Below are 27,996 nucleotides of genomic sequence, written 5' to 3'. Positions count from 1 at the left end.
CCATTCGATCTGGCGCAGACAGGTTCATATGGTGAGTACGGTGCCACACTTCCAGTGAACCCATCGTGAAACCTATACAGTCACGAAGCCTTTTCATGTCTCCACGCACTACGTGATCAGGTAAGAGCTGATAAAAACTCGCAAGAGGTGCTCTGCATTCTGTAACTTTCCTGCGTACCTTTGCTGTCACATCGCACTTCGTCGACCTCTGCGGAGCGGACCTGTATCCCATTGCTATTTCCAAAGTCTGTCTTGGGCTTCCCTCCTCGCTCCTGGGTGGTGCACCCTGACTCAAAATCAGCCCCGCAATGTGTAGGAAACATGGGCATCCGCGGCTTTTTGGCCCCGGTGGTAGTCCTGACGACGCTCAATGTTCTTGGGGAACAGGGACACCTGTTGACCCTACGGTGGGCCTCCACCACAGTGGCATCCAGGGCAACGGGGAGGCAGATTTGGCGGCTGCTGCGGCCGTGCCCATTATTCTCTCCAACGAAGATAGACGCTTCTACTTGTCTGCGTTGGTGTCACACTTGGCTCGCCAGCAATGGCGCCATGACATCACTCAGTGGTCACTGCTCCATGCAGTGGACCCGTCATTATCATTTAAGATGCAAGGTGGCTTCCCTCGCAACTTCACGTCACTTCAGCGGCGTCTACGACTCAAAGTCGTCTTCACCCCTGTGTTCTGGGTTACAGTAACACGGCGCTGTGCTCAGCTTGCCACACCCCAGCTACGATTCCTCACATCATCGAGGACTGTGACCGGTACAGGAGTGAACGCCGGGTGTTTCGACGCCAACTTGAGCTCCTTGACATTCATTCCATACATAGACCATTGAGCATTGACCATTCATTCCATACATCCTTGACATAGACCATTCAGCTTGTCCAAAGTAATTGGCCCATGGAGCTCCCCTGCGCATCAGTGCCGGGCTCTTCGCTCCCTTTTTGCTTTCATGCAAGCCACTGGCCTCCTCGAAGAGCTCTTAACAGAACTCCGACCTGTCTTGGCTTCGGGATCACCATTAATTCATCCTCTCATATTAACCTCTGTGAAGTGGGGTAGGGTCCTGTGGCTACCACCAACCCATGTCACCATAACTTCTCCATCATTTATTGTTCTTGTTGTTGTTACCATGTAGGCCATCGCACGACCATGGTAATGAACGCAGGACGATAACAGACACGAACCGGCTCGTATGATCTCCGTCAGACGTAAAAGTTTGACGATAACGTTTCCGAAAACTCGATAACTCAGCCCCCTGATTCCTTTAGAGTGGATGACATCGCGCTACGGATATATGATTGGCCATTGCACCAGTGGTTCATCTAGAACCCCGCGCACAGGCGGTGTTGCTAAAGTGCTGGGGGCGGTCGTTATTAGAATTACATCATAACTGCTCAACGTATCGTGACCGACATGTCATTACAACTGATAACAATAGCAATATAGTGCGGATAATTTTTGACTCACCCTCGTACTTCGCATTTCGAAGAAACACCGAGGTGACATTTGACATGACTGGGAACACAGTTTCATTCATCAAGCAGTCTAGCAGGGACCACTATGCACAATATGTTCGCTCGGCGTTGTATTGTCACAGCGCAATCTAGTTTACAAAAACACCCAGAGAAAGTAGCAATCGACCCGATCGCCTCGCGTGACGTCAACAGACAAGTGTAACATCGGGCCTGCGTGGGGAGCCGCGGGGACTGCGAACGTCACAAAGTGACATAAATTTCCCTCGTTCACTTGAACGCCCTTTGGAGGAGTGGAGGGTTTCCGGAGGGTGTGCCCATCAGAGGTCCCCCATGGACGCTACAGAGCAGCTAGACTGCTACAGATAATTTCACTGCTCCTCTCCCATTAGAGGAAGTCTGTCAGAATGCAACAAATGAATGCGGCCTCTGGTGGCGGTTATCAATACTCCGCTCATATCAACGTCCATATCGTGGGCGAGAGATGTCGTTGCACTGTGACCACCCGGAGCACTGCTGAGCGACCGCATTGATAACTAGTGGCTTTGTAAGCGTGATTAAAGTCCGCGATGCAGCAGAAGCAGCTTCCCCGCCGTTGTAGGCCACACAGATGTGGGCGACGTCAGGACTATAGCAAAAAAGAAAAAAGAGGGATGGAAGATGAAGGGTGGAGATGCGTAGAGGGCGGGTGAGTTCGTCGTGGAGTGCAAAGTGTTAGAGGTGTTACATCTCAGGCATGCGCAAACGCGTGGCAAATAAAAACTGTTTCTGTCATGCGTTCGCGTTGAAAAGTGAGTCAGTCAGTATTGCCTGCTACAGAAACAACAGCCCTCCTCTGCAGGGGAGGACGGGGGGAGTCATTTTCTATTACTCGATTCTGTATGCGATCACGCGATCACGTATCCCACTGTTCCGTAAGCGACTGGGCTTGCATCTTCAAAAATATGCAACTGATGTCCTTGTACTCCCCCGTCAACCATTGCAGTAAGGTAGCGTGGAACTTGAGTATCTCATAAATTCCCAATCTCCGAGTACCACTGCTTCCAGTGTTTGTTGATGTCTTCAGGCAAATGGTCGTCCCAGCGGGCTTTCATGATCCACAGCTTCTGAAGTAACAACAAGGAACGGTGCAATCCAGCCAAATGGATCGTAGATACTTGCAGTTGTTTTTAGCATAGTCCTTTTGGTGTAAAGCATGTCACTTTCCCTACTGATCTCTCCTCAGCAAGGTGTTTCCAAGGTGTTTCGTATCCACAGCATCCGCTTCAAACCGCTCTCGAGGTACACCACTGTTAGAGGACCATTTATGCAGTTGCATAGACTCTTCGGCAAAGGTATCGTTCGCATCTTCGCACAACTCCAGTGCGTTGTTTTCGTCTTCAGTAAGTCGTCCATGTTCAAGATCTCTCCCAACAGCTTTGCCGATGAAGGATATTTGTCTTGCACCTTCTTGAGATGATGTCAAAGTGACGCTGCTAGTAGGGACAAACTGTTGTTCCAAACGGAAGCCTCCTCATCTTGAATGTTATAATGTCTGTTTTTCTTTTTCTTTTTTTAATTGAATGATGAAAGAAATTATGTCTAATGAACCTTGTAGTCGGTGTTGAATCGTGTCACGCCGATCGGTGGAGGTCCAGACACAGATGTCGTCAGCATATAGTGTAATGGGAGTGTGATCAGGAAGCTGCGCAGGAAGACAAGCCATAATGATACCGAATAAGAGATGACTGAGGACGCTCCCTTGTGGAACATCACGATGCACGCGGAACGTCGCAGTATCCCCCTCAGCGGCGCGCATAAACAAGGAGCGGTCAGTCAAAAAGTCTTTGACCACGACCAGGGGCAGCCCCTGACTTCAGCTTCTGAAAGCGTCACCATGATTGCGCTATGGAGGACACTGACGTAAGCTACCTAGAAACCCCCTCCCCAACCAAGTGCACCGATTTCGTGGCTATATTATTATATGTTTATTTTTATGTGGACTGTTGTGCTTTCTGGCTATTTCTATAGTCCTTTCACGCTCATGTGAGCACTACCCAGGAAATAGCTCTGGAAAAACAATTTAATGATGAGCCTGAAGAAAAGCAGAACATGTTATGCTTCCGGTAGGAATTAAGAGGATGCATATGACGCCAACGTTTAGTAGGCGGGCTGTAAGCTTGCGTCATAATCACGCACGCTTATCTGGGTTATGCTCCGGATCAGTTACGAGACGAGAGCGCGGCGCCTACGGGAATGATACGGATATGTTATCCGCATATCATATTAAGTAACAAACTACTAAGGGCCCGCGATAAGATAAGGGCCCGCGAGCGAGTGTTTCACTCAAGGCACACCGAGTGCAAGACTTTTATGAGTCCAATAGAGTGCTTCGTGCAGGCGGGCCCAGAACCATTCTACGAAAACGAGAGGACGCCGCCAAATCCAAGGTGCGAAATATTACGTCAGTGCATGATTTTCCCTCAGTTTGGAACTCCCAGTGACAGACAGACCTTATTTGCGTTGATCTCGCGACTCTTTCGATTGCGTTGCTCATAATAAGTAGAGCTGGGATTAGCGCAACAGGAAGCGCTGAAAAACCGGGATACTTTCCGGGACAGCGTGCTCATCTTTGAATATGTCCAAACCGCACAACAACAACTTTATTGTGAGCCGATGATTGGGCTTTTATTAGCTTCCTTGGCTATTTTAACTTGGTTTGCATCGCTGACACTGTGGTCAGGAACATTTCAAGCGTCTTTTTGCTCAGGCTGTGCCTTTTGTCCGTTAACATATTCTTGAAGTTGGAGAGCAATCCTTCTACTTCTACAGAGACGACAGGCAAAAATCTGAGTGCTCGTTTTGCATCCAACTTGTAATCGATATTGAGAGTCCTTGGTGAACGGCCACTGTATATGTCAGGGTTTTTGTCAAGCGGCTTAAGAAGCTTAACGCGCACTCAAGACGCGCTCTGATGTTATTGCGTCAAAAAAGAAAAACGAAACATCATATCAGGGTCCCTTATAGCGGACGCATATTCCAATTTGGGTCGAACCAAAGTAACATATGCGAGACGTTTGACAGGCTGCGGTGTGAGGTATGAGTTTCGACGAAATTAACCTAAAGTGCGATTTGCTTTGCTAGTGACCTGCGACACGTGATTGCTCCACGCGGGGTTGGATTGGAACACCGAGGTATTTGAAAGAATTAGACTGAGGTATGGGTGAATTGTCCATCCTGTACGAGGAAGGAATTTTTGGTTGGTCACGACAAAACTATTCGTGACAGCATTTGTTTATATTTAGTGGCATTTGCCATTTGATACACCACTGCTGGATAAGGTCTAAATCATTTTGAAGGGCGATCTGGTCCGACACACTCGAGATTTTCCTATAGATCACACAATCGTCAGCGAAGAGCCTTACAGTACTTGTTAATCCGGAAGGAAGGTCATTTCTATAAACCAGGAACAATAGGGGTCATAAGACAGAGCCCTGAGGGACACCCGAAATTACAGGGACGAAACTAGGTGTCGACCGCTTTATAACGAGTGATTGCTGGCGGTCAGTGAGAAAAGCATGGATCCAGTCAAGCAAGACTTCAATGTCGTTATGGCTGCTCTACCATGTCTCCTGCCACGGGGCGTCAACATCAGCTTGTATGCTGATGATATATGCGTGTGGACATTCGGCAAGCCGTGGCCAGCGCTACAGCGCCGCCTGCAGTGTGCTCTTGCTGTTGTTGCCGCTTTCCTGGAAAACAGAGGCATGCGACCTCTCTCACGAGAAGACTATGTTCGCCGTTCGCTCGCCGTCATTTGAAGAACTCTCAGCTTCATATAAGTGTGCATGTTGTGCGGCGTGTTACGCACCACACGTTTCTTGGTGTGGTTCTTGACCGCTGTCTGTCCTGGAGAGCAGAGGTTCGTTGTCTGAGAGGGAGAGCAGAGTCTCGGTTGAATGTCCTGCGATACCTCTGTGGTGACCGCTGGGGACTTTCTACAAGGGCATTGCTTGGTCTACGCCGGTCCCTCATACGACAGATGTTGATGTATCATCTTCCAGTGTTGCATAACCTTCCCTTGTCCGAACAAGTGTTGGAAACTGTCCTTGCAAAGAGCATGAAAAAAAATGCCTTGGCGTCCACAAGTCAACGCCAACTGCCCCTGTCGTGGCTGAAGGCAAGGAGCCTTCGCTGGTCATCATGCGGACGGCACGATCTCTTGGGCACTACATGAGGCCCTCCACTCGCCATTACCGCAAAACATTAGTGCGTGTCATTCTTCGGTCACCAGAATCCAGCTGCTGCCAACCTGTTTTAGCTCAGCGCAGCCTCATTCCCAAGCATAACAAAAACTGACTCCACACGCAGTCCCACGATGGTCCCTTCAGGCACCACCTGTGCATGTTAATGTGCCTGGCTTGGCTTCCGAAAAATCAGCTACGACAATTGTTCTTCGGTAACTCAAAAACAGAAAAAAAGTAGTCGTGACGCTGCACATAAGTGAGGCCAACAACGGCAAGCCAGTTTTCGTCACCACCAGCACCACCAGCTGCTCCATTTGGTGCCCTGTAACAGGTCCAGGGTTCAGCTCCACGTCGACTGATAACAATAATAACTGTTTGAGTTACATCAACACACTCTACAAACAGAAGCATCACCAAGTATACATTGCTAGTCTTTTTGGCATATAACGGGTGATGGTCGCAAACCTGAAGAATCAAGAAAAGCGGGCGATGAGAAGACTGCACTTCGGCGATGCCGCCAAGCCCAGTGACCGTAGTAGGTGGAAGACGCTGTTTTAAAGTCCGTGGCTCTGCTGTAGTTTACGTGGACGAAGGGCCGTCAAATGCCGCTCTTATCGCTGCTTCAGGCAGGACGCAGTCAGCGTAATAAAAGTCAAAGGAAGAACCAGATGCGCACGTCGCAGCAAGCGGGCGATGAGGAGACCGCATTTCGGCGATGCCACCAAGCCCAGTCTATGCCTCTTAAACGAGTTGGTGAGTTCAGGTACTTGGGGTCGCGTTAGTAACCTTTCTTGGAATATTCACGTGAAAACAGTTTGCAGTGCTGCTAGTAGGATACTATTCTTTTCTTCACCGAACCGTATTCCGCACACGGCTGATGCTAAACCGCAAACTGGTGGTCCATCAGTTTACGGTGAGACCTTTATTGGAGTACGTAGTCAGTGCTCGGATACCGTATATACTAGTACACTTGACGAACTCGAACGCGTCCGACATTTGGCCATGCGGTTCCCCCCTGAAACGAAGTGCTACGCCACAATAAACCCAAAAGAAGGAAAGTTGCTCGCGACAGACTTTTCTTTGCTCGTACTGTCGCGAGAAGTTAAAACATATTCAGATCAGTACTGTTCAATTGTCACAAAGCATACCCTTCGCAAATCGCACAACAGATAATTGCAGGTATACCAGTCACACGTAGGTGCTTTCAGAAGTTTAAATAGTTCTCTTTTTCTTCTTTCTTCTTTTTTTTTTTTTTAAGAATTATGGAATGGTTTACCGGCGGATATTGTGTCCACTTCCTCCCCCAGCACGTTTCGCAAAAAGTTGCATGCATTATTTCTTGACGACAATAGATGGCATTGTTGTTCTTCACGAGTGTCGGGATGCGCGTCATCCGTAGTCGAAACCCTGAGAGCGAGGGACACCCACAGACGGCACGACAGGTCTCTTCTCCTCCACAAGTCCATCAGTCCTTGTATTGCCAAATGCATGATGGGACATGCGTAAGCTTGCCCACATCACGCTTCGAGAATAGTACTGCCCTCGCCCTAAAAACGAAGAGCAGGCATACTAAGAGCGGGCAGGCAGTCCCACGGAACTACCGATGCCAAACATCCCTCGGGAGCTTTTGGTTTCTGATTATGGATATCCGTCGCCCACTTACTTGCCATGTAGTCTTTAGGATGCACGTGTTTGTGTAGTGTAGTTGTGTAGTGTACTGGTGTACTTCTTGTGGTACTTATACCCCTCTCCCTTAGTGTCCCCAACGGCTAACCGTAACAATAAACAAGCAAAGACTGTAGATGAGCGTACTATCACTTTATGCACGATTTATTGAACCTTGCTACTGTTGACAAGGTTGACATAATGCAGCAGTATCAACAAGGCGCAAACACGAACACACACGCAGGCTGCAAATTCGCAACTGAAGATTTGTTTGACACAAAGTGTTTGACCCTTGTCGATACCACTTCATTATGTCAACCTTGTCGAGATACCAACTATACCTCAATACTCTACCTTCTTGCCACTGTTGGTTTTGTCTTGTGGCAAAGCAATATTGACTTGAAGTACCTTGATTTCAGAGAAACAAGCCATGCCACGCATCATGGACACTCTGCTGCTCTTCCCTCTCAAAGACACCACCACGTTTCTGTTGTTCTATTTGTGCTTTTCTGCGACCACAGCTGTATCAAGCAAATCACCTCACATCATCTTCATCCTGGCGGACGATCTCGTAAGCTCGGCATCTGCTTTTTTTTTTCTTGGCACACCTTATGGCAGAATATGTAAAATGCTACTTTCTTTTCCGACCCGTATGAACCTCTACCTGAGAAACGTCATCATGACGTTGGGTAGACACACCGAAACCAAAACAGGTTCGGAAAGGGAGAGCTGGGTTCCACGAATGGGCATTTGTTCGCTGCCTCCCATTGAAAGAAAAGTAGGACCGAAGGTCGCGTCCTTTTCAGAGACCATCGTAATCCCCTCAAGACGGTGGCTTTCGGGCGTGACCTTGTTCGCCACTAGCTTTGAACGTAGTTCAACTCTACCAAACTCGTGGCGCTGTAGAACATTATGACGTCATTTGTTTACAAACAGGTAGAGGTCTATTTTCCCTTCAAAAGCGAAGCCTCCCGCTCGACTTCAAACAATTCTACCCTTTCGGGCTTCCATTCGCAAGCAGGAAATGGGGATGGGCTACACCAGAGCCGTCGCGAGGCGATTTTGCGCCCAGGGTAGGATAAACGTGAAGCGCCCCCTCCCCCTCTCTCTCTCCCTCTCTCACTGCCGTCAGAAAACGCATATTTGCACTGCCGAGATCGTAAATCGAAATTTTCTTCATTCCAGTTTTATACTGTCTAACCAACCGGCCTGGGCCTGCCGTTCGGACCCTCTGGCGAGGGCGCCCGGGGCGGCTGCCCCTCTCGAACCTCGGTCGCCGGCTCTGGCTACACCATCCGTTGCAACTTTCGCTTTCTCCGACACTCCCTCAGTCTTGTCTTCTGGCATGCCCTTGTAGCTTCTGAGTTGAGTTGAGTTGTCCAGGCTACGTCAGTAGCTTTTTTCCCAGTGCTCTGGGTTCATTTATTCGACCGAATAGAGTTGAAGCTGAAGTTTAAGTTGAGTTGAGTTGATAAGTAGAAAACGGAGAAATAGGCACTCATTATGAGAGCCGGCTAATCCAGATCACTTAGAAAAACAAAAATGCCGAACTACAACAACAACACAGGCACTCAGTCAGTCACTCACGGATTCTCATCGGACCGGATCGGATCGCTTTCTTATCCGCTGTTGCAACATTTGGCAGAATGCACCTTAGCCACAGCGGTGTCCCCAGACTGCTACCAGAATTTCGCTGTTGGGCTCCGCAAGGGGGTGTATTTACATGCTTTTGGCGAAATATTGTGCGATCTCACAAAATTTTAGGGGGTCTCCTCCAGATTTGGGTGATGTTGGGGGTGTAGGGGGTCTAGATAAATCACTGGGTGTCCCTACCCCCGACATCGAGATGTACACGCTCAAGGTATGCCTTCGTCGTACACTTCCCCTAGGTTTTTGCAACACCCCCTCTGAAATTTCTGACATCGCCCTATACAGCTCGGCTACAATGGACCTTTTTCACAATGGCCTATGCGCATGACCTTGAGGCGCCGGAGAGGGTTATCTCCGTCTCTACTAGATGGCGCAGTATGAGGAACGACAGAAGTGGGGACCAATGGAGAGACCGCACGAACGGCGCGAGCTTGTCGGTCCCACTCCGGACCGGTTTTGTTCCTTTGTGCTACTCACTTGGATTTGTTTTGACGCGCGCCGAGAATGGTTCGTTGGAGAGCCCCTAGGATACGACGCGTATGTGAAAAATGTCTATTCATATATACCATAGAAATGTATCCATAAACATGCTGCCCCCCCCCTGGTATCTCACTCTTCGAGAGACCGATTTCTGGGGGAACTACTGACCTTAGACCCACGGAAGTCTGTAGTCGCGCCACTGGAACCACTATGTAGCCAGTGACAACATAAGTCATACACTGGACCCCGCCCCCACACAAGAATCTCTCCGCACGCGCGAATGTAGTGTGGCGCGGCCAAGTGGGGATTGGGGGGGGGAGGGGAGAGAGACCGACGGGAGGCCGGCACTACATCGCGAAGCGGAGGCGGCGTGCAAAGGCTGATAGCCAATCGCAGGAGCCTTCCACAGATGTGAGGGCGGTCCTAATTGTACTGACTATAGTTTCCTTTCGTTAGCAAAGCATAATCCGTGTTCAAAATTGTCCCTAAAGAAGGTGACATGATAGCGACATAGCTTTATGATGCATAATGTAAAAACCCCGGGGTTTTTACTAGGGAACACGAAGGGACAGACACAACACGAAGTCTCAATTGAGACTTCGTGTTGTGTCTGTCCCTTCGTGTTCCCTAGTCTCGGGGTTTTTACATTATGCATCATCTTCACCAGCTCGCTAGCTTCCTAGCCATTTTTTCATTGTCATAGTTTATGAGTTCCGAAGAAGTGCAACGTAAGCGGAAGGAAGGGAAGTCACATTAAAAGATTTGAGGCCTGGTCGCTGTTTTGCCTCAGAGGTACGCGTCCTGTCGTTGCAGGGCTGGAACGATGTGAGCTACCACGGATGCCCACAAATCCCAACTGGTAATATTGATGCCATGGCTTGGAACGGGCTACGACTCACGCAGTACTACACGCAAACCATATGTTCACCTTCAAGGGCTGCCCTGATGACAGGGCGCTATCCCATTCGTACAGGTACGTTCAATTGCGCTACACGGTATTTAATCGCGTGTCAAACGCGATAACAATGTTACCTATACACCACAGGAATGCAGCACTTCGTGCTGGACAACAGAGAGGAAAGAGGGCTACCGCTGGACCAAAAGCTCCTGCCCGAATGGCTGGCCGAGCTCGGGTACACAAATTACTTGGTTGGCAAGGTAACGCGACAAAGCTTCATCTAAACTGAAGGGAAGGTTCGCTCCCTGACGTTGTTGAAATACGTCTGGAGCACTTGTCTCCAAATAACTCTCCTGCGAGCCCTTGTGCTTGAAATCGACACGTGTCTAGCAGAGTTATTCGTATTTTGTCGTGACTGCCGACCCTGCCGACAGCAGAGCTCCACGTACGGGGACGAGTAACCTAGAGTCACTATTAGTGACTCTAGAGTAACCGGAGAATTTCCTCACGGCTCGTGTGACGTCCTCCTCGCGTATTATCTGCAAAGAACGGGGTCAGACGCCAAGGGAACGCCCACATTTCCTCGCCCAGACGTCTTTCTGCGCGCGAATTTCAAATTGCGTGGATTCCCATTATTTATAATTAAGGACTGACTGTTTCCGGTTAAATGCCTTTCTCAGATTCGGGAGGTGAAAATCGGGCTCTATTCCTAAATCTGTAATTCGTGGAGAAATCGGGCGATAAGTGTGCCTTTGGCAGTGTTGTACCCGCTACCCGAAAAAGGTAGCGCAATACCGATACGCGCTACCAGAGCAAAAAGTAACGAAATCCCGATATTGTTACACGTACCTAAAAGTAGCGGAGTACCGCTACCGTTACCCGTAAAAAGTAATGCGATACTTCATGCGCTACTTTTTAGGAAAGAAACAAACAGTATCGTTGATGACGTACTTCAAAAGTCTTAAAATAATAAATAATAAAATAAAACAATAGCTCAAAATAATAAATAATAATAAAATAAAATAATATCCAAAAATAATATATCGACGTCCAGTGGAGGTTACACGTAGGTCGCCTGAAGGCTAAAATTTGGAAAACCGTTTTTTACAGATTTACTAAATCCTACTCGATATCCTGCATATCTTTTTCTCTTCCTCTAAAGCAAATAAAGCACAAAGCAAGTTTACCGATAAAAGGCTCAACAGCGTTGTCACAAAAAGAACTCAGATTGCCCGGAACGAGAAGTTAGTAAACATACCATGGTGTGCTTTTTCAAATTGGACGTTGACTTCCTTGACGCACAGATAAAGCTTTCCCACCTAGGCGCATAGTAGACATCTGAACACCACGATACTGTTTCCTTTCTCCTCCTTATAGTCAAAGATGCTTGCTGTAGCAGGCCATGGTCCCTCCATTGCAGCGGACAAGAAATGGCAACGGTCAACCACCTAAGCGTACGTGGTGCAATGTCAAGCTGACGTCATGCTGACGTCATTCATAGTGACGTCGACTGACGTCACTCCTACTGCATTCTGGTGCCGTCTTCGCTAGCTATGAGTCATGACATTCCATAGCTAGCGAAGACGGCACCAGAATGCAGTAGGAGTGACGTCAGTTTGCAGACAACTCCGACAATACACCAAATCTTCAAGAAGGTTAATCCCAAATAGGGAACACGTGGAGGACACAGCCTCTTTGTAAGATAACGGCCTCTGTGCCCTCCTTTCGGCTATTTGCCTGGTCTTCGCAGAATGAGTTTTGATATCGGGCAGCTTGTTCGAAGTCGAGTTGTCGCGAACCCCAGCTCGGAAAGTAGGGGTAGCGGTAGCGCTCAAAGATTGCGCTACTGCAAATTTGTAACGGAAGTACTTCTTTCGTTACCAGTTTAAAAAAGTAGCGCGATCTCTACTCCGCTACTGAAAAAAGTAACGGATACGGTAGCGCCGCTACTAGTAACGGCGCTACGTACAACACTGGCCTTTGGGTCTTATCGGGTGTTTTTGTTTCTCCTCTTTCTTATTTTGTTTTCTACGTTTTTTTTTTTTTTTGCATTGTAACCTTCCAGCGGTAATCTCCGAAGGCATAGCCAGTATGACACACATATGGGTGTATTGCTGGGAACGTAAGTGACCCATTCTTACATGTGTTACACGTGGCGACCTTTGGTCGTCTTCAGTGGAAAGGTCACTTGAGAATTTCATAGTGACTAGAATTCGGGAAGAAATCGGGTTTAACCCGAATTGGTCGGCGGCCATTTCGGGAGGGAATAACCGGGCGGAATCGGGTTTAACCCGAAAAAGGTCACTCCCTATTTAGAACGGGGATTTTTCGGTAACCGTCAGCATACAACGTTTCCTTTTATGATCCCGGTTTTCGTAAAGTGGTGACGGAAAGAGCAAACGCAGTACGTAGGCGGAACTGAAGGAGTTGGGCCAACTTCAAATTTCACGACGAAAGCACCGCGAGCAAAGTGCCGAATAGGAGGAGAGGATATAGCGCATGCGCACTATATGCGCGGGAAGCACACGGGAGGGAGACCGTTTCCGGCACCGATTCCAGGTACAGAGAGGGTGAGTAGGCGAGCGTCAGTGGAGAAGGCAGAGAGCTTGGCCTTGGGAAAGAACACATGCGCTGTCCTTTTTCTTTTTTTTTTTTCTTTTCTCTCTTTTTTTAATCATGACAGCGAGAGTTGCGGTTTGAAATATCGGGGGTTGAAGAAATCCTGCTTAAGAGAAGACCAGACGAGTCGGGCACAGCATCATACATGCGCTAGAGCACTGTAAAGGCTCTGCTTATTACTATTGTGACATTAACAAGACGAAAATAGTGAATCGGCTCGTGGAACGTCAAGCAGAACTGCAGGATGGCATGTCCAGATCGAACGGTCTGACTGTAAGCAGTTCTCCTACAGAGCGCTGCTCCAATCAGGTAAAACAAAATTAGGAAAATGGGCTTAAGTCTTTTCGACCAAACTTACTAAAAAGGTGTGTGGAAAGACGAGAGCACTGGACGTCAGGGGCCGTACTGGATCATAGGTTACCGAAATGAGACTGACCAACCATGTCCCTGGTCCAGTAATTTGATGTAACTTCAAATTTTCTAATAAACTTTGTCAACAACTGGCTTTCAGTAATGTCACGTGTATTCCGCTGCAGGGATTTATCCAGACTGCCCTACACCCCAAATGAATGGAGACATCCCCGAACTTTTCCCCTAGTTTATAAGTCAGGCAAAATGACAGCTGAGCCTTAAAAGGACCTAGGCGAACTCTCCTTTATCCGTTTGATGACTCTCTGGAAACACCGCGATGCGTGGTTGGGCTACAGAAACCCCGTGCGATATTTCTGTGTGTCATGTTCCTCTGTGCTGTTGTGTAGAATGGGCAGTAGAAGCAGATGAACCATAGAACGACAACCTCGCCCTTTCGATCTGGTGGTATCTGCAAGTTCAGCCGTAGCAGAAGGTTTCGCAAATTCTGCTTGCAGACGCTCCAACGTTTCAGCGAAGTCCGAAAGGAGCTGTGCACCTCTTCGACAGTTATGCCGTCGTTGTGCAAGTGCGCAAAATTCCAGCACAGCACCGACAAGATAGGATAGGTTTAACACCGAATCTACCAGGCATAACGCCAGCGTCAGGCGTTATGCCGTCAAAATCTTTAGATTTCTTTTTTCCACTTTGTGCCCTCTTCCTCTTTCTTCAACGCAGCAACTACACCAGATACCGCACTAGCGGATTGAAAAGTTCGCTTGTATTTGATGAAACGTCCAGTGTTGTGTTCCGCGATGGGGACAAAGCTGATCATATAAGGGGTGGGTTACGCTCATTCGCTAATCACACGTGCATATTACAGTGGCACTTGGGATTCCACAAGGAAGAGTACACACCCACAAGGCGAGGATTCCATCACCATTTTGGATTTTGGGGCTCCAACATCGACTACTACAATCACACCTCTGCTTTCCCCAAAGCGGTAATGCTATATTCAAGTGGTTATCTGTATAACTTACTAAGGTTGAACGTCAAAGATCACTCGAGAGTACAGCTGACGCGCTCTTCCTACACAGCCACAACCCTTGACACTCGAGCGTGGAAAGTCTATGAACTGGACCACAGGCTTGGACTATCGAAATGGACCTCACCTATTATGGAATTACACTGGTCTATACAGCACAGACGTCTTCACAAGTGAGGCTGTTCGAATAATTGGAAACCACTCGGTGGCAAAGGTGAACACCATGCAGTGAACTCGAAAAATACTATTCCTTTCCAATGCGTGCGATCAGGTTTATCCACTGGTGTTCTATTCCAATTAGCCCTTGTTCCTGTGTCTGTCCCACGGAGCACCGCATTCGGGAGATATGCGTGATCCCCTTCAAGCACCTGACGCATACACATCGGGCTTCAAGGACATTGGTCATGAGGAAAGAATTAAGTACGCCGGTAAGCGACTAAAGTCGGCAAACTACCTGAGGTCATTAGAGAGGTCCTGGGGCCTCCCTCGTCTTCAAGAGCGTCGCTCAATGTCACTTTGCCACTTGTCTTTCAAATAAGATAACCGTATCCTTTTTTTTTTTTTTTCCTTCCTTTTGCTTAGGCATGGTCAAGGCACTGGACATCTCAGTTGGAGAAGTATTTCGTGCCCTTGATCGCAAAGGGATGCTGGAAAACTCTGTCGTAGTGTTCTCTTCAGACAACGGACCAGATTTAGAAAGAATTATATGTAACTACGGATCGGCGTGGCCACTGAGAGGACAGAAGGAAACCCCCTGGGAAGGAGGCGTGAAGAGTCCAGCAGTGGTATGGAGTCCTCTCCTGAACACTTCCAGCAGAGCCACGTACGATGGTCTTGTTCACATTACGGACTGGCTTCCAACGTTCTATCACCTTGCTGGTATGTCTTCAATATATATTAGGCGCGCGAGGGAGATCACTAGTGATAGGGCCGTAGGTGAGGTTTGTCCACCATTTAACATTTTATCATTTACCACTTTTACCAGGTGATCAGCCCATGACCAATCTAGGCAGACCCTCATGAACTGAGCACGTCAAACTTCTACATTCACAGGTGGCAATATCTCGAACTTGGGAAAAATAGACGGCATCAACAACTGGAACGCTTTCTTAAAACTGGAGCCGCCTCAAAGGACAGAGCTCCTGGTTAATATTGACCAGACTGAGGGCTATGCTGCTATCCGTGATGGTAAATTCAAACTGGTCAAGGGTGGTGTACACAATGGCAAATTCGACGTCTGGTATCCGATCCTCGGTAATGTTTCCTGGAGCTCGACAAACCCTAGAGGCTCTTGCGAGTCTTCTGTGGTAAAGCACGTCATAACTAGGACCGGCAGACATTCTGTATGTGGATCAGACGCAAGTAGCTACGCGACACCCATTCAATGTGGCGTCCGTTGGAGCAACAAAAGCTGCGATGCTACATCATCTCCGTGTTTGTTCGACTTGTCGGTGGATCCTTGCGAGTACAATGACATATCTAAGGAACACGCTGAGGTAAGCCCCATTTGCGACTCCTTGAACATGAGATTTCACGAAACAATAATATGTTCCTGGAAAGACTGTTTTCTAAAAGCATGTTCTCTAGATCTCTCTTCTTGACACGAAACACTGGCATCGCAGGTCGTTCAAAGTCTTATGGCGAAGCTGTCCCAGTACGAATCTGAGTCTCTGCCTCCTAGAAACCGCGCTCCAGATCCCAGATCAGACCCAGTTCTTCATGATGGACTCTGGACAAACTGGGCAGATAGCCCTTCCCTGCAAGAAGTGACGCCGCAGCAATCTTCTACAAACGTGGAGTGGAGTGTCTTTTCATTCGCTACGTTTCTTTCTCGTGCAGTTACGGGTTTCTTTTCCTTTGTCTTTGGTTGATATGCATGGCTCTGGACGAATACTGTACTTGGTGTTTCTTTGACGGTTTCGTAGATTTGTTTGTTAGCTTTTGGGAATAGCAAGCCTACATCATGGCTAACCTTTCCCTTCTCTCTCTTTCTTGCATTAACCCCCCCCCCCCCCCCCACGTGGATCGGTAATAAAACTCCGGGTGAATAAGGCACCTAGTTTCTTGATCTGCGTATTGGGAGATTGGTGTTCCAGCTAGTGGTGCTGAGAAACGCTACTGGGTGACACTTTCGTTTTTTTACTCAGCGTGCTCGAAGCTTGTGAAGTTGGGGACAGCACATACGGATTCTGTAATGGATGGATATAATTGAGTACCCATAAAAGTTTGCAGACGATCACGGCAGGTGCTGCGATTTTCAGCGGCAGCTGTTAGTGACTTCTGATGACACTGACGGAACGGCTGGCATTGCTGCTAAATGTCGCAGCGCTTTCCGTGGCGGTCTGCAAATTAGTTTGTAAACTGTTTGTGATATGTTTGCAGAAAAATTACTATTGCTCAGAGATAAGGAAGAGACGTACAAAGGAAAACAACGCCGCATAGCGGTCATTTCCTTGTCTCGGGGGTTCTAGATTTTGCCTTTTGATCATCATGATGATCATCATGCACAACCATCTACCCCGCGTCTTATATCTCTCCTTCAAGGTTCCTAAAGGGGCCGTGAAATGATTCTCGCGAATTCCGGGTACTCTGCCGGAAACGTTTCTTACGATCCCTCAACTGTCATGCACACACCTACTTTTAACCGCATTCAGTGCACTGGGGTCGTAGTTACCGCGCAAAAATAGCGGGGCGCGACCGCCAGATACATTTCTCCGACGCTCATGTATAATAACGTGTGTAATGCTGCCGTGATTACACGTAAGGTTGCGTCTCACGTGATTACAAAGAAACAACCAAACATCCAGTCCTCTCAGCCAATTGTGGACTACCGCACACCACGACGCGGGACCACGTCTGTGCGTGGTGTCGGTCTGGACAACAAGCCACGCTGTCGTATATTTGTCGCCGAACTTGGCGACAAATGGCGAACTATGGCAAACTATGGCGGACTATGCCGAAACGCACATTGTCTGCGATGGCGGAAGATGCGTCTGAGAATCTTCCTGTAGGCAACAGTTCCCAAGAGGAAGACGAAAAGAGAAACGTCACCTGCTTCGGTAACCCATAGCCTCCAAAAGCGATAGGGGACTATCCCTGTGTTCACACGAGCGACATCCTCACCCGGAATATTCTAGTGGAAGAAAATGCGAAAACACAGCTCACGGAGCCGAAGTTCCCCCCAGTGTTATGTTGCGCATTCGCACGGTGCCGGAATATCGGGGAGTGGCGTACTGCGCGCTTGACGCCGCCAGCGAATTTTCCTGTCGTCTGCTACGTAATGTCTTGTGGCCATGACACAGGATATTTGCCGCGGGTAGCAGCGCACCGCTTCGTAAAAGGACAACAGGGTGTTAAAAATTACTTCTGTGCTACTTTAATGCGTATTGGCCTCCGCGTACATGAGGCCAACTCGAACTGGCTCGAAAGACGGACCTTTCTCTGGGAACGTTGAACACTATCATTCATGAACACCTCCAGTTTCGGAAAGTTAGTGCCCGTTGGATCGCGAGGCAGCTGTCCGTGTTGACCGGCAGAGAAGACTGGAAATCTCCCAAGAGCTAAGGTACCGTTTCGACACTGAAGGACAGCCGTTCCTTGATCGGATCATCACGTGCGATGAAACGTGCATAGGAGCACCATTTCGCTCCTGAGTCTAAACGCGCATCGAAACAGTGGAAGCATCCGGGCTCGCCCGCTCCCAAGAAGTTCCAAAGCACCCCGTCTGCGGGTAAGGTCATGGCCACTGTTTTCTGGGACAAGGCTGGCGTTGTTCGTGTTGATTTTCTGCCCAGTGGTACCACCATCAATAGCGCATATTACTGCCAGGTTCTCAGGGATGTGCATAAGGCGCTGAAGCAAAAGCGGCCGGGCCTCATCACCAAAGGAGTCGTCCTCCTCCTACAGGACAATGCACGCCCGCATATTCGCATCTCGCGACACGCACCTTACAGGAACTTGGCTGGGAGTTGCTGCCACATCCCCCTTACAGCCCAGACCTCGCCCACAGAGATTTCCGTCTCTTCGGGCCACTGAAGGCGTTCTTTGGGGGCCGCCATTTCAGCTGCGACGACGAGGTCGAGAATGCGGTCCGATCATGGCTGCTACGCGCCGGTAAGGATTTCCACGCTGCTGGTATCCAAGCCCTCGTGAAACGCTGGGGGGACAAGTGCAGCTAGAGATTACTAATCTCTAGCTGCGTTGAAATCTCTAGCGTTGAAAAATAAAACTAATTTCTCTCCTGTAAGTTCATTTTACTTTTGCGAAAAATGAAAAGTCCCGGTTTGACTTGAACACCCCTCGTATTAAATTTGACTAAAGTGCTTCGTACAACAAGGTAATCGGGTAGAGGTGACCGTTGTCCGCAACAACAGTGAAAAACTTATCTAAAGTGGTTTGTTGCATGCACATGCTATATGCTATGCAAACACGGCATAACTGTAGCGCAAACTCGCCCTTCTTCCCGAAAGGTCAAATGCAGGGTAACTTTAAGGCATCAGTCAGTATATTCTGCATTTAGGAGTATTTATAAAGTATTTACAAGAATAAATACCCGAAAATTGGTATTTGAAATATAACTATAAATACATTTTTCGAGTCTGTATTTAAATACAAAATATAAATACGTGTATTTATATTTTAAATAGTACTTTAATTACAATGTATTTAAATGCTGTCCATCCCTGCCGGACAAGCACTGTTTAAGGATTGCACAATAGGCTTCCAAACTTTTCTAACTCCACTTGGACGCCCTTGATGCAGTATGGAACTCCTCGCGGCACAGACTTTTCTCTGGCCACTCGGCTCGGCCCAGTACGACACCACACACAGCGGTCTGTGACCAAAGCAGTTTTGACTTTCTTGAGCGATTCAGGTCTTATGAACAGCCTGCGAACTCCAGTCGTGCAATCTCACTCTTCAGTGCCCCACTCTCGCCCTCAACGCATTAACCTCATGGTTTTCTTTTAAAGTCATCTTCTGTAATCCATCTCATCATTCTTTCACTGTTTGTTAGTCATCATTGTCTTTAATCTGTCTCATCCTTCTTTCACAGTTTGTTGGTCTATCCTTTACTTCCCAACTCTTTTCTTTATTTATTTTCTTCTTCTTCATCTTCGTTAATTTTCTATTTGTTGCGGAATAGCAAGCCGACGTCCTGTTTGGCTGACCTTTACCACGGTTTTCTTTTTCCTTTCGTCTAATAAATATACCCCCCCCCCCCTCCTCGCGGCGATGAGAAAAGATGTGATCAAGGAAAGCGGTATGGACACAAACATACATGCTAATACCGAAATAGCAATCAACCGTCGTCGTCATTCTCCTGGCTGCTATCAGATTATCCTTCTCGAGGTTTCCAGGAGGGAAGGAAGCACGCGTGTAAACAAACGAACACACAGAGTAAATCGGGGCGGTGGGAGAGGATTTGCTGCGATAAACCAACGCGGCCCCTTTCTCTCGCGTTCATGTAACCGCTAGTGCAATCGCCTGCCTGTTGTCATGCCGCCCTATGAGAAGTGTGTTAGTTTTCATAAACGACCATTCATTTGGTATCCCCGTGTCAGAGGAGAGGAACGAGATAATCGGTGGAGCTTTTGCGGCGCATGCGTGATGTAATTTTCCGGTAGTGCAGAAGGAATACCATTACGAGCCGTCGATAAACGTGTCATTGCAGTTTCTGCGTTGCTGGGACGGATTCACATCTGGTAGGCTGCCGTCCAATCTGGCGCACACAGGTTCAGTTGGGTACGGCGCCACACTGCCAATGAACATTGTGAAGCCCCCAGTCACTGTACAGTGAAGCCTTCTCATGTCTTCCTGCACTGCGTGACCAGGTAAGCGCTGATAAAAACGCGATACAGGTGCTCTGTATACTGCAACTTTTCTGCATACCTTGCTCATACCGTGTAGGCCATCGCACGACCATGGTAAGGAACGCTGGAATATAACCGACACGAACAGACTCGTACATTCTCCGTCAGGGAGTTTTAGGAGAACCCAGAAGTGTGACGATAAGGTTTCCGAAAACACGATAAGCCAACCGCCTGATTCATTTGGAGCAGCTGACTTCACGTTACTGATATCTGATTGGCCATTGCACCAGTGCTTTATCCAGAACACCGAGCGAAAAAAAAAGAAAAACAGCTCGCGTGGCTCAGTGGTTGCCGTGCTGGCCATGTCACGTCGAGACTGGAAGGTATCCGGGTTCGGTTCCCGGTGCTGTTTAGGGTTTTTCCTGGGTTTTCGCCGAAGTTCCCTTAGAAGTCTGCCTAGGACGCACATTCGCCAGGTAGTTAGTCGTGACGTTGTTCACCTCTGTGAGGCCGACAACGGTAAGCCCCTTTCACCGCCACCACTATGCACGGGGGGATCATTATTAGAGTTACATCATAACTGCTCAACGTACGATCGCCGACATGTCATTACAGCTCTTTAGAAAAAATCTTCCCGGAAACAACACCGCAAGCGATGTTGCCCCGACGACCGTTTTACGGGCCGCGCATTCCAAGCAGCGCATTACAGCTGACAGCAGTATAGTGCGGATAACTTTTGACTGGCCCTCCTACTTCGCATTTTAAAGAGACAGGGAGGTGACATTTAACATGACTGGAAACACCGTTTCATTCATCAAGCAGCCTAGCAGGGAAAACTACGCACAATATGTTCGCTCGGCGTTGTATTGCCACCGAGCCATCGAGTTTACAAAAACACCCGAAGAAAGTAACAATCGACCCGACCACCTCGCACGATCTCGCTGCTCCTCTACAGCAGGCCGACCGCACATTCCCCCTACATCACCACATAACACCACCACTGCTCCTCTCCTGTTAGAGGAAGTCTGTCAGAAGGCAACAAACGAAAGCGGCCTTTGGTGTGCGGTTATCAACACAGCGGATGTCCGTTTGTTGCGTTTACACAAGTTGCTCGATAGCTCCTATCCTGGCCGAGCGGTGTCGTTTGCCCTATGACTCCCGGAGCACTGCTGAGCGACCGCATTGATAACCAGTGGCGTTGTAAGCGGGATTAAAGCCAGTGATGTGTTGCAATCTACGGGACAGCGGGAAGTGAACGGGATCTACGCGAATGGACGTCAGCATGCCACCTGCCAAGAGCTCTAAACGGGATGCGTGGGAGTCAATCCATACCGGCGCTATAGACAACCTTATTGACAGTGGGCATCTCGTCGACGTTATTGCTGCAAAATGAGCGCCAAAATGTTTACACGAGCTTGTAAAAAAAAAAGAAAGAGCCGTATCTTTTCGTGTGTTCTTCTACTATGCTGAATCCAACAGAACACTTCTGACAACGTGAAAGTGGGGTTAGTTGGAAACTAGTCATAATGTAAAACAGCAGCACAAGAAGACACAATACAAAGAACAGACTGGGACAACTGCTAAGTACTGACTCTCAACTAACATGGAAAAGCTGTAAGCAAGGAAAGCAAAAGTGTGTAGGGAACTGTCGGCACGTGGCATGCTCTGATTCCCTGAGCTGTTTGATTTTACCGCGTTCAGCAAGTCCGGCTCATCTTGGACCGGGTAATCGGTATCACCTAGAGTATCACCAACGCGTGCCGTAGAGTTTTTCTTTCATTGACCGATCGATCCAGATTGATCAATCGATACAGATTTTTCATTAAAAAAAACTATAAGAGCATAGACATCCTGTTTTCACTTCTGTCATTTCTGGGCCGGCGGACGTTCTTGGTCATCTGTTGCTCAACCGTCGAATAACTAATTACCTAAAAGTCGTTAATTAACTTTTTTAATTATAAAAACTACGAAGTTGTCCCAATGAGAACATCTGTTCCTTTTGGTCATCTGATATCGTAGCCGTTTGCAGAACAAAAATCCGTTCGGTAGGTCGTCCCTCGTCCGTAAAAAAATAGTGAAGGAACACCATTTTCTTCTTTATTTTGTTTCCGCAAGTTAAAACTCATCTTCGACGCATGAGGCGGACTGTGCTCCTTCACCCTCTCACATTGGTGTTGAAGGAAAGACGCGTCTCCGAAGATGCGCAATGAACAAAATAAAGATAAGAATGGTGTTCCTTCACGAATTCTTTGCGGACGGTCTGCCGAACGGATTTTTGTTCTTATAACGGCAGCGATATCAGGTGACCGAAAGCAACAGTAGTTCTCACTGGGACAACTTCGTTGCTTTTATAATACTCCTCGCACTAAGCGGCCCTAAGGGCTACCCGTGTCAATAAACTAGAAAAACAAAACTGCATATGAGCGGAGTATCGCTTTACGCAAGATTTATTGAACCTCGCTACTGTTGGTTTTCCCTTGTGGCAAAGAAATATTGACTTGAAGTACCTTGATTTCAGACAAACGAGCCATATGCCACACATCGTGGGCCTTTCACTCTTCCCCTTCAAAGACACGACGTTTCTGTTGGTCTATTTGTGCTTTTCTGCGTCCATAGCTGTAGCAAGCCGAGCACCTCACATCATCTTCATCTTGGCGGACGACCTCGTAAGCTCGGCACATTTTTTTTATCGGCTTTTTTTTACACATCTTATGCTCGAGTCCCCCTCCCCCTTTGGAACCTCGATAGACCTATGCCTGAGATATACGTGTCCTGTGCGTTGCAGGGCTGGAACGATGTGAGCTACCATGGATGCCCACAAATCCCAACTGGTAACATTGATGCCATGGCTTGGAACGGGCTACGACTAACACAGTATTACACGCAAACCTTATGTTCACCTTCAAGGGCTGCCCTGATGACAGGGCGCTACCCCATTCGTACAGGTGCGTTCAGTGGCGCCACACAGTATTTAAGCGCGTATCAAACGCCATAACTTATACACCACAGGAATGCAGCACTCCGTGCTGGATAACACAGAGGCAAGAGGTCTCCCGCTCGACCAAAAGCTCCTGCCCGAATGGCTGGCCGAACTCGGGTACACAAATTACTTGGTTGGCAAGGTAAGGCAAGCGACAAAGCTTCATCTTTGAACTAAAGGAAAGGTTCGCTCCCTGACGTCGTTGAAATAAATAACTCTCCTGCGAGCCCTCCGCGCTCGAACTCGACATGTGACTGGCAGAGTTATTCGAATTTTGTAGTGACAGTCGGCAGCAGAGCCCCTTGTACAGGGAGGAATAACCGGAGAATCTCCTCTTCGGCTCGTGTGACGTCTTCCTCACGCATTCTCAGTAAAGAACGAGGTCATGCGTCCAAGGGAACGCGCACATTTCCTAGCCCTGACTTCGCACATATGTCTTTCTGCGCGCGAATTTCAAATTGCGTGGATTCCCATGACTTATGGTAGGGAGTTTTAGGTAACCGTGAGCATGCAACGAATCTTTCCTTTTACAATTCGGTTCTCGTAACTAAAGAGACAGAAAGAGAGTTTAAAGGCTGGTTCACATTGCTGCGCTTACGGTTGCGCTTGAGACAAATCGTCGCCATGGCAACAGAGCCCCGCTCTCCGCAAACGCAGTACGTATGCGGAGAGGAAGGAGATGAACCAACTTCAATTTTTTTCTCTACCCAAGTACCACAAACCGCAAGCCAAGTGCCCAATGGAGATGATCGTCGTAGAGATGATAGCATCACACTCTGCCTAGAGCACTAGAAAAACTTGTTTGTCTAGTACTCGAACTCTGCCGCCTTCCAAGTGAAAGGGAACCCGTTTCAGCTACCGTGAGTTGTGCTTCCGCAAAACGTATCCCTGCACGACTCAACTCGCAGCGGTCTGATTGGCTGGTGGTGATAGGGAGTAGGAGTCGGGAAAGCGCTTGTGGTTCCCTAAAACTCTCTACTGACGCTAATAAATTGGAGCTCGAGTCGCTGAACAACTGAATGATGTCATGGGGTGTTTCCCTGCTTAGGTAGCAAGACTCTCCCCCAGAGTAGGGGTGGGCATTTGAGCAGCCTCTGTAGCGCAGGCTAACATTTCCCCTCCTTGTTTCTTCATGATAAACATATATCCCCGAAAGGCCGATTAAGCATCTTATCACTCTGTGGAAACACTGCGACACGTGGAGACTACAGAAACGCCGTGTGATATTTCTATCTGTTACGCTCCTCTGCTGTTGTGTAGAGCGAGCAGTAGGATCATATGAGCCATTGTGACAACCTCGCCATTTCGCCCTGGTGGTGTCTGCAAGTTTTGCCGTAGTAGAAGTTTTCGTTCAGTGTTCATATTACAGTGGCACTTGGGATTCTACAAGGAAGAGTACACACCTACAAGGCGTGGATTCCATCACCATTTTGGATTTTGGGGCTCCCATATCGACTACTACAATCACACCGTGACTTTCCCCAAAGCGGTAATGCTATATTCAAGTGGTTATCTGTATAACTTACTAAGGTTGAACTCAAAGATCACTCCAGAGTACAGCTGACTCGCTCTTCCTACACAGCCACAACCCTTGAAACTCGACAGTGGAAAGAGTTTGCAAACTATCAACTGGACCACAGGCATGGACTATCGAAGTGGACCTCACATATTGTGGAATTACACTGGTCTATACAGCACAGACGTCTTCACAAGTGAGGCTGTTCGAATAATTGGAAACCACCCGGTGGAAAAGGTGAACACCATGCAGTGAACTCGAAAAATACTATTCCTTTCCAATGCGTGCGATCAGGTTTATCCACTGGTGTTCTATTCCAATTAGCCCTTGTTCCTGTGTCTGTCCCACGGAGCACCGCATTCGGGAGATATGCGTGATCCCCTTCAAGTACCTGACTCATACACATCGGACTTCAAGGACATTGGTCATGAGAAAAGAATTAAGTTTGCCGGTAAGCGACAGAAGTCAGGAAACTACCTGAAGTCATCGGAGAGGTGCCGGGGCCTCCCTTGTATTCAAGACTGTCGCTCAATGTCACTTTGCCACTTGTCTTTCAAATAAGATAACCGTATCCTTTTTTTCCTTCCTTTTGCTTAGGCATGGTCAAGGCACTGGACATCTCAGTTGGAGAAGTATTTCATGCCCTTGATCGCAAAGGGATGCTGGAAAACTCTGTCGTAGTGTTCTCTTCAGACAACGGACCAGATTTAGAAAGAATCATATCTAACTACGGATCGGCGTGGCCACTGAGAGGACAAAAGGAAACCCCCTGGGAAGGAGGCGTGAGGAGTCCAGCAGTGGTATGGAGTCCCCTCCTGAACACTTCCAGCAGAGTCACGTACGATGGTCTTGTTCACATTACGGATTGGCTTCCAACGTTCTATCACCTTGCTGGTATGTCTTCAATATGTATTAGGCGCGCGCGACAAATCATTAGTGATAGCTCCGCACAGCGGTAGTTCTTGGGATTGAGTCGCTTGGGTCTTGGAAGTGTAATCGTGCAAGCTCCACGCGAACTTTAGCTCAAAGATGCGCCCTCCCCAGTTCCGCGTTTCAACAAAGAACCCCCCCCACACACACACACACACAGGGTTTGGAACCACTCCTGTGAGCAGTCGTATGTCGAGTCTCTCAACAAAACTGAAGACTGTCTACAGAAGCGTGTGATAAGGGATTTGGAAAGTTAACTGAGAATGACTGTACTGAGAGTGAAGTGAGAACGACTGTACCACTAGTGTCCAACTGGACGTATAGGTGTTTAAGGATACTGAGTCATTTGATACTGAAGCCTAATCAGATAAAGTGTAGCCCCTATCGACAAGGGCTTATAAAGGGGCTCCGGTAGACATGGAAAAAGCCGCGTGACTCTTTCCACCTGAGCACTGAGTGAACTGAGTGAACACTGAGTGAAGTGATAGTCTTATGCAAGTGATGTCACGTGCAAGACGGTTCCTGTTCAGGATATTTAATGTGCCAAAGTACACTAGTACAAGTTCAATACAATGTAAAGCGGTTGTATACGGTTCCTATGCTCCCCTGGAACCAGGTATGTCAGAACTCCGGGATCACAGGTGATCTATCAGTTCGCTATCATTACACAGTGAACAGTTCAGCTATCAGATCACTCGCTGCGGAGAGGCATAGGTACGGAGGTGTAAACTGTTCAGGCTGAAAGAGGACTCACACTGTGCTCCAGGTCAAATGTTCAAGAGGTCAGTCATTTAAACAGCTCTGTGGTCTATAGACTATAGTGTATTCCGGTAAAAAGTGATCCACTTCATTATATAAAGATGATTAAAGGCCTGAGCGCTGGCAGACGAAAAACATGACACAGTGAAGTTTGTGTGAAGTTTGTCCACCATTTAGCCTGCATTCGCATTTTATCCTTTACCACTTTTACCAGGTGACCAGCTATCTGGGAGGACCCTTATAGCTGTTCATCAACTGAGCAGGTCAAACTTCTGCATTCACAGGTGGCAATGTCTCGAACTTGGAAAAAATCGATGGCGTCAACAACTGGAACGCTTTCTTGAAACTGGAGCCGCCTCAAAGAACAGAGCTCCTGGTTAATATTGACCAGATTGAAGGCTATGCTGCTATCCGTGATGGTAAATTCAAACTGGTCAAGGGTGGTATAAACAATGGCAGATTCGACGTCTGGTATCCGATCCTCGGTAATGTGCCTTGGAGTTCGACACAACCTAGAGGTTCTTGTGAGTCTTCTGTGGTAAAGCACGTTATATCTAGGTTCCGAAGACATCCTGTCTGTGGATCCGATTCAAGTAGCTACGCTACACCCATTCAATGTGGCGTCCGTTGGAGCAACAAAAGCTGTGATGCTACAACATCTCCGTGTTTGTTCGATTTGTCGGTGGATCCTTGCGAGTACAATGACATATCTAAGGAACACGCTGAGGTAAGTTCCATTTACGTCCTCTGGAGTATGAGACTTCAGGAAACAGTGTTCTCTCTCTCTCTCTATCGTTGACACGAAACACTGTCATCGCAGGTCGTTCAAAGCCTTATGACGAAGTTGTCCCAGTACCAATCGGAATCTCTGCCTCCTGGCAATCGTGTTCCAGATCCCAAATCAGACCCAGTTCATCATGACGGGCTCTGGACAAACTGGGCCGATATCCCTTCCCTGCAAGAAGTGACGCCGCAGCAATCTTCTGCAACAGAGACGTGCAGTTTCCTTTCATCCGCTGCGTTTCTTTTTCGTGCAGTTACTGGTTTCTTTTACTGGTTGGTTCATATGGCTGTGGACGAATGCTTGATGCTTCTTTGACGGATTTGTGCAAACTGGCAAGAGAATCACATCTTGTGCGGGTGGTTTAACCTTCACTAATGAGACTCCGAGTGAATAAGGCACCTAGTGTCTCGACCTGCATATATACTGGGAGATTGGGGTTCCAGTGGTGCTAAGAAACGTAGCCCACTACTCGATGACACTTTTGCTTTTTTACTCAGCGTGCTCGAAGCTTGTGAAGTTAGCACATACAGATTCTGTAATGGCTTGATAGAATTCAGTACCCATAAAAATGGTGCCAGGGGCAACCCATTCTTGAGGTCCATTGACCCAACGATGGACTACACTATCTGCGGTCGTGTCTCAAGGAGGGAAGAATCTGTCATACATCGGCTCTGCATCAACGTCGCCCGCACTCCGTCACTGCTGTTCAAAATGGACCAGCAAGCTACACCCTTATGTTCTACCTGTAACGTTGAGGCAGATATTCGTCACCTTCTGCTCGACTGCCGCCGTTCCAAGTCCTTCCGC

General features: G+C 48.0%; 1 protein-coding gene across 9 annotated transcripts; it reads left to right on the top strand.

The window, feature by feature from the left end:
- The first annotated feature begins 13 nt into the window (after positions 1–13).
- LOC135368653 (arylsulfatase B-like) lies at positions 14–27,806 on the top strand. Of its 9 annotated transcripts, none has more exons than XR_010414841.1 (11): positions 3,805–3,908; positions 7,790–7,941; positions 10,314–10,473; positions 10,546–10,658; positions 14,249–14,368; positions 14,463–14,624; positions 14,712–14,838; positions 14,993–15,289; positions 15,464–15,906; positions 16,033–16,348; positions 16,383–16,428. XR_010414841.1 is itself a non-coding variant. In XM_064602072.1 (11 exons), the coding sequence occupies exons 3-11, from the start codon at positions 22,752–22,754 to the stop codon at positions 27,502–27,504; spliced, it is 1,845 nt and encodes a 614-aa protein (XP_064458142.1). In that variant the 5' UTR covers positions 19,905–19,923; positions 20,082–20,241; positions 22,739–22,751; the 3' UTR covers positions 27,505–27,806. The 9 variants fall into 9 exon arrangements, 8 of the variants coding, with proteins under 8 accessions (XP_064458136.1, XP_064458137.1, XP_064458138.1 ...); XM_064602072.1 differs by lacking the exons at positions 3,805–3,908; positions 7,790–7,941; positions 10,314–10,473; ... (6 more) ...; positions 16,033–16,348; positions 16,383–16,428 and adding exons at positions 19,905–19,923; positions 20,082–20,241; positions 22,739–22,886; ... (6 more) ...; positions 26,690–27,132; positions 27,226–27,806; XM_064602070.1 differs by lacking the exons at positions 3,805–3,908; positions 7,790–7,941; positions 10,314–10,473; ... (6 more) ...; positions 16,033–16,348; positions 16,383–16,428 and adding exons at positions 19,934–20,019; positions 20,082–20,241; positions 22,739–22,886; ... (6 more) ...; positions 26,690–27,132; positions 27,226–27,806.
- The last annotated feature ends 190 nt before the right edge of the window (positions 27,807–27,996 follow it).

Source organism: Ornithodoros turicata, chromosome 9 (assembly GCF_037126465.1).
Source record: "Ornithodoros turicata isolate Travis chromosome 9, ASM3712646v1, whole genome shotgun sequence".
NCBI classification, from domain to species: Eukaryota; Metazoa; Arthropoda; class Arachnida; order Ixodida; family Argasidae; genus Ornithodoros; species Ornithodoros turicata.
The sequence above is the reverse complement of the archived record's forward strand: the minus strand, read 5'-3'. Positions and strand labels throughout refer to the sequence as shown.

Excerpts from the sequence above, each read along its gene's own strand:
- LOC135368653 (XM_064602066.1), top strand. The coding sequence starts at position 7,801 with ATGCCACGCATCATGGACACTCTGCTGCTCTTCCCTCTCAAAGACACC. Across the intron at positions 10,659-14,248 it reads CAAATTACTTGGTTGGCAAG|TGGCACTTGGGATTCCACAA; the intron begins GTAACGCGACAA and ends TGCATATTACAG. Across the intron at positions 24,954-25,040 it reads GAAACCACCCGGTGGAAAAG|CCCTTGTTCCTGTGTCTGTC; the intron begins GTGAACACCATG and ends TATTCCAATTAG.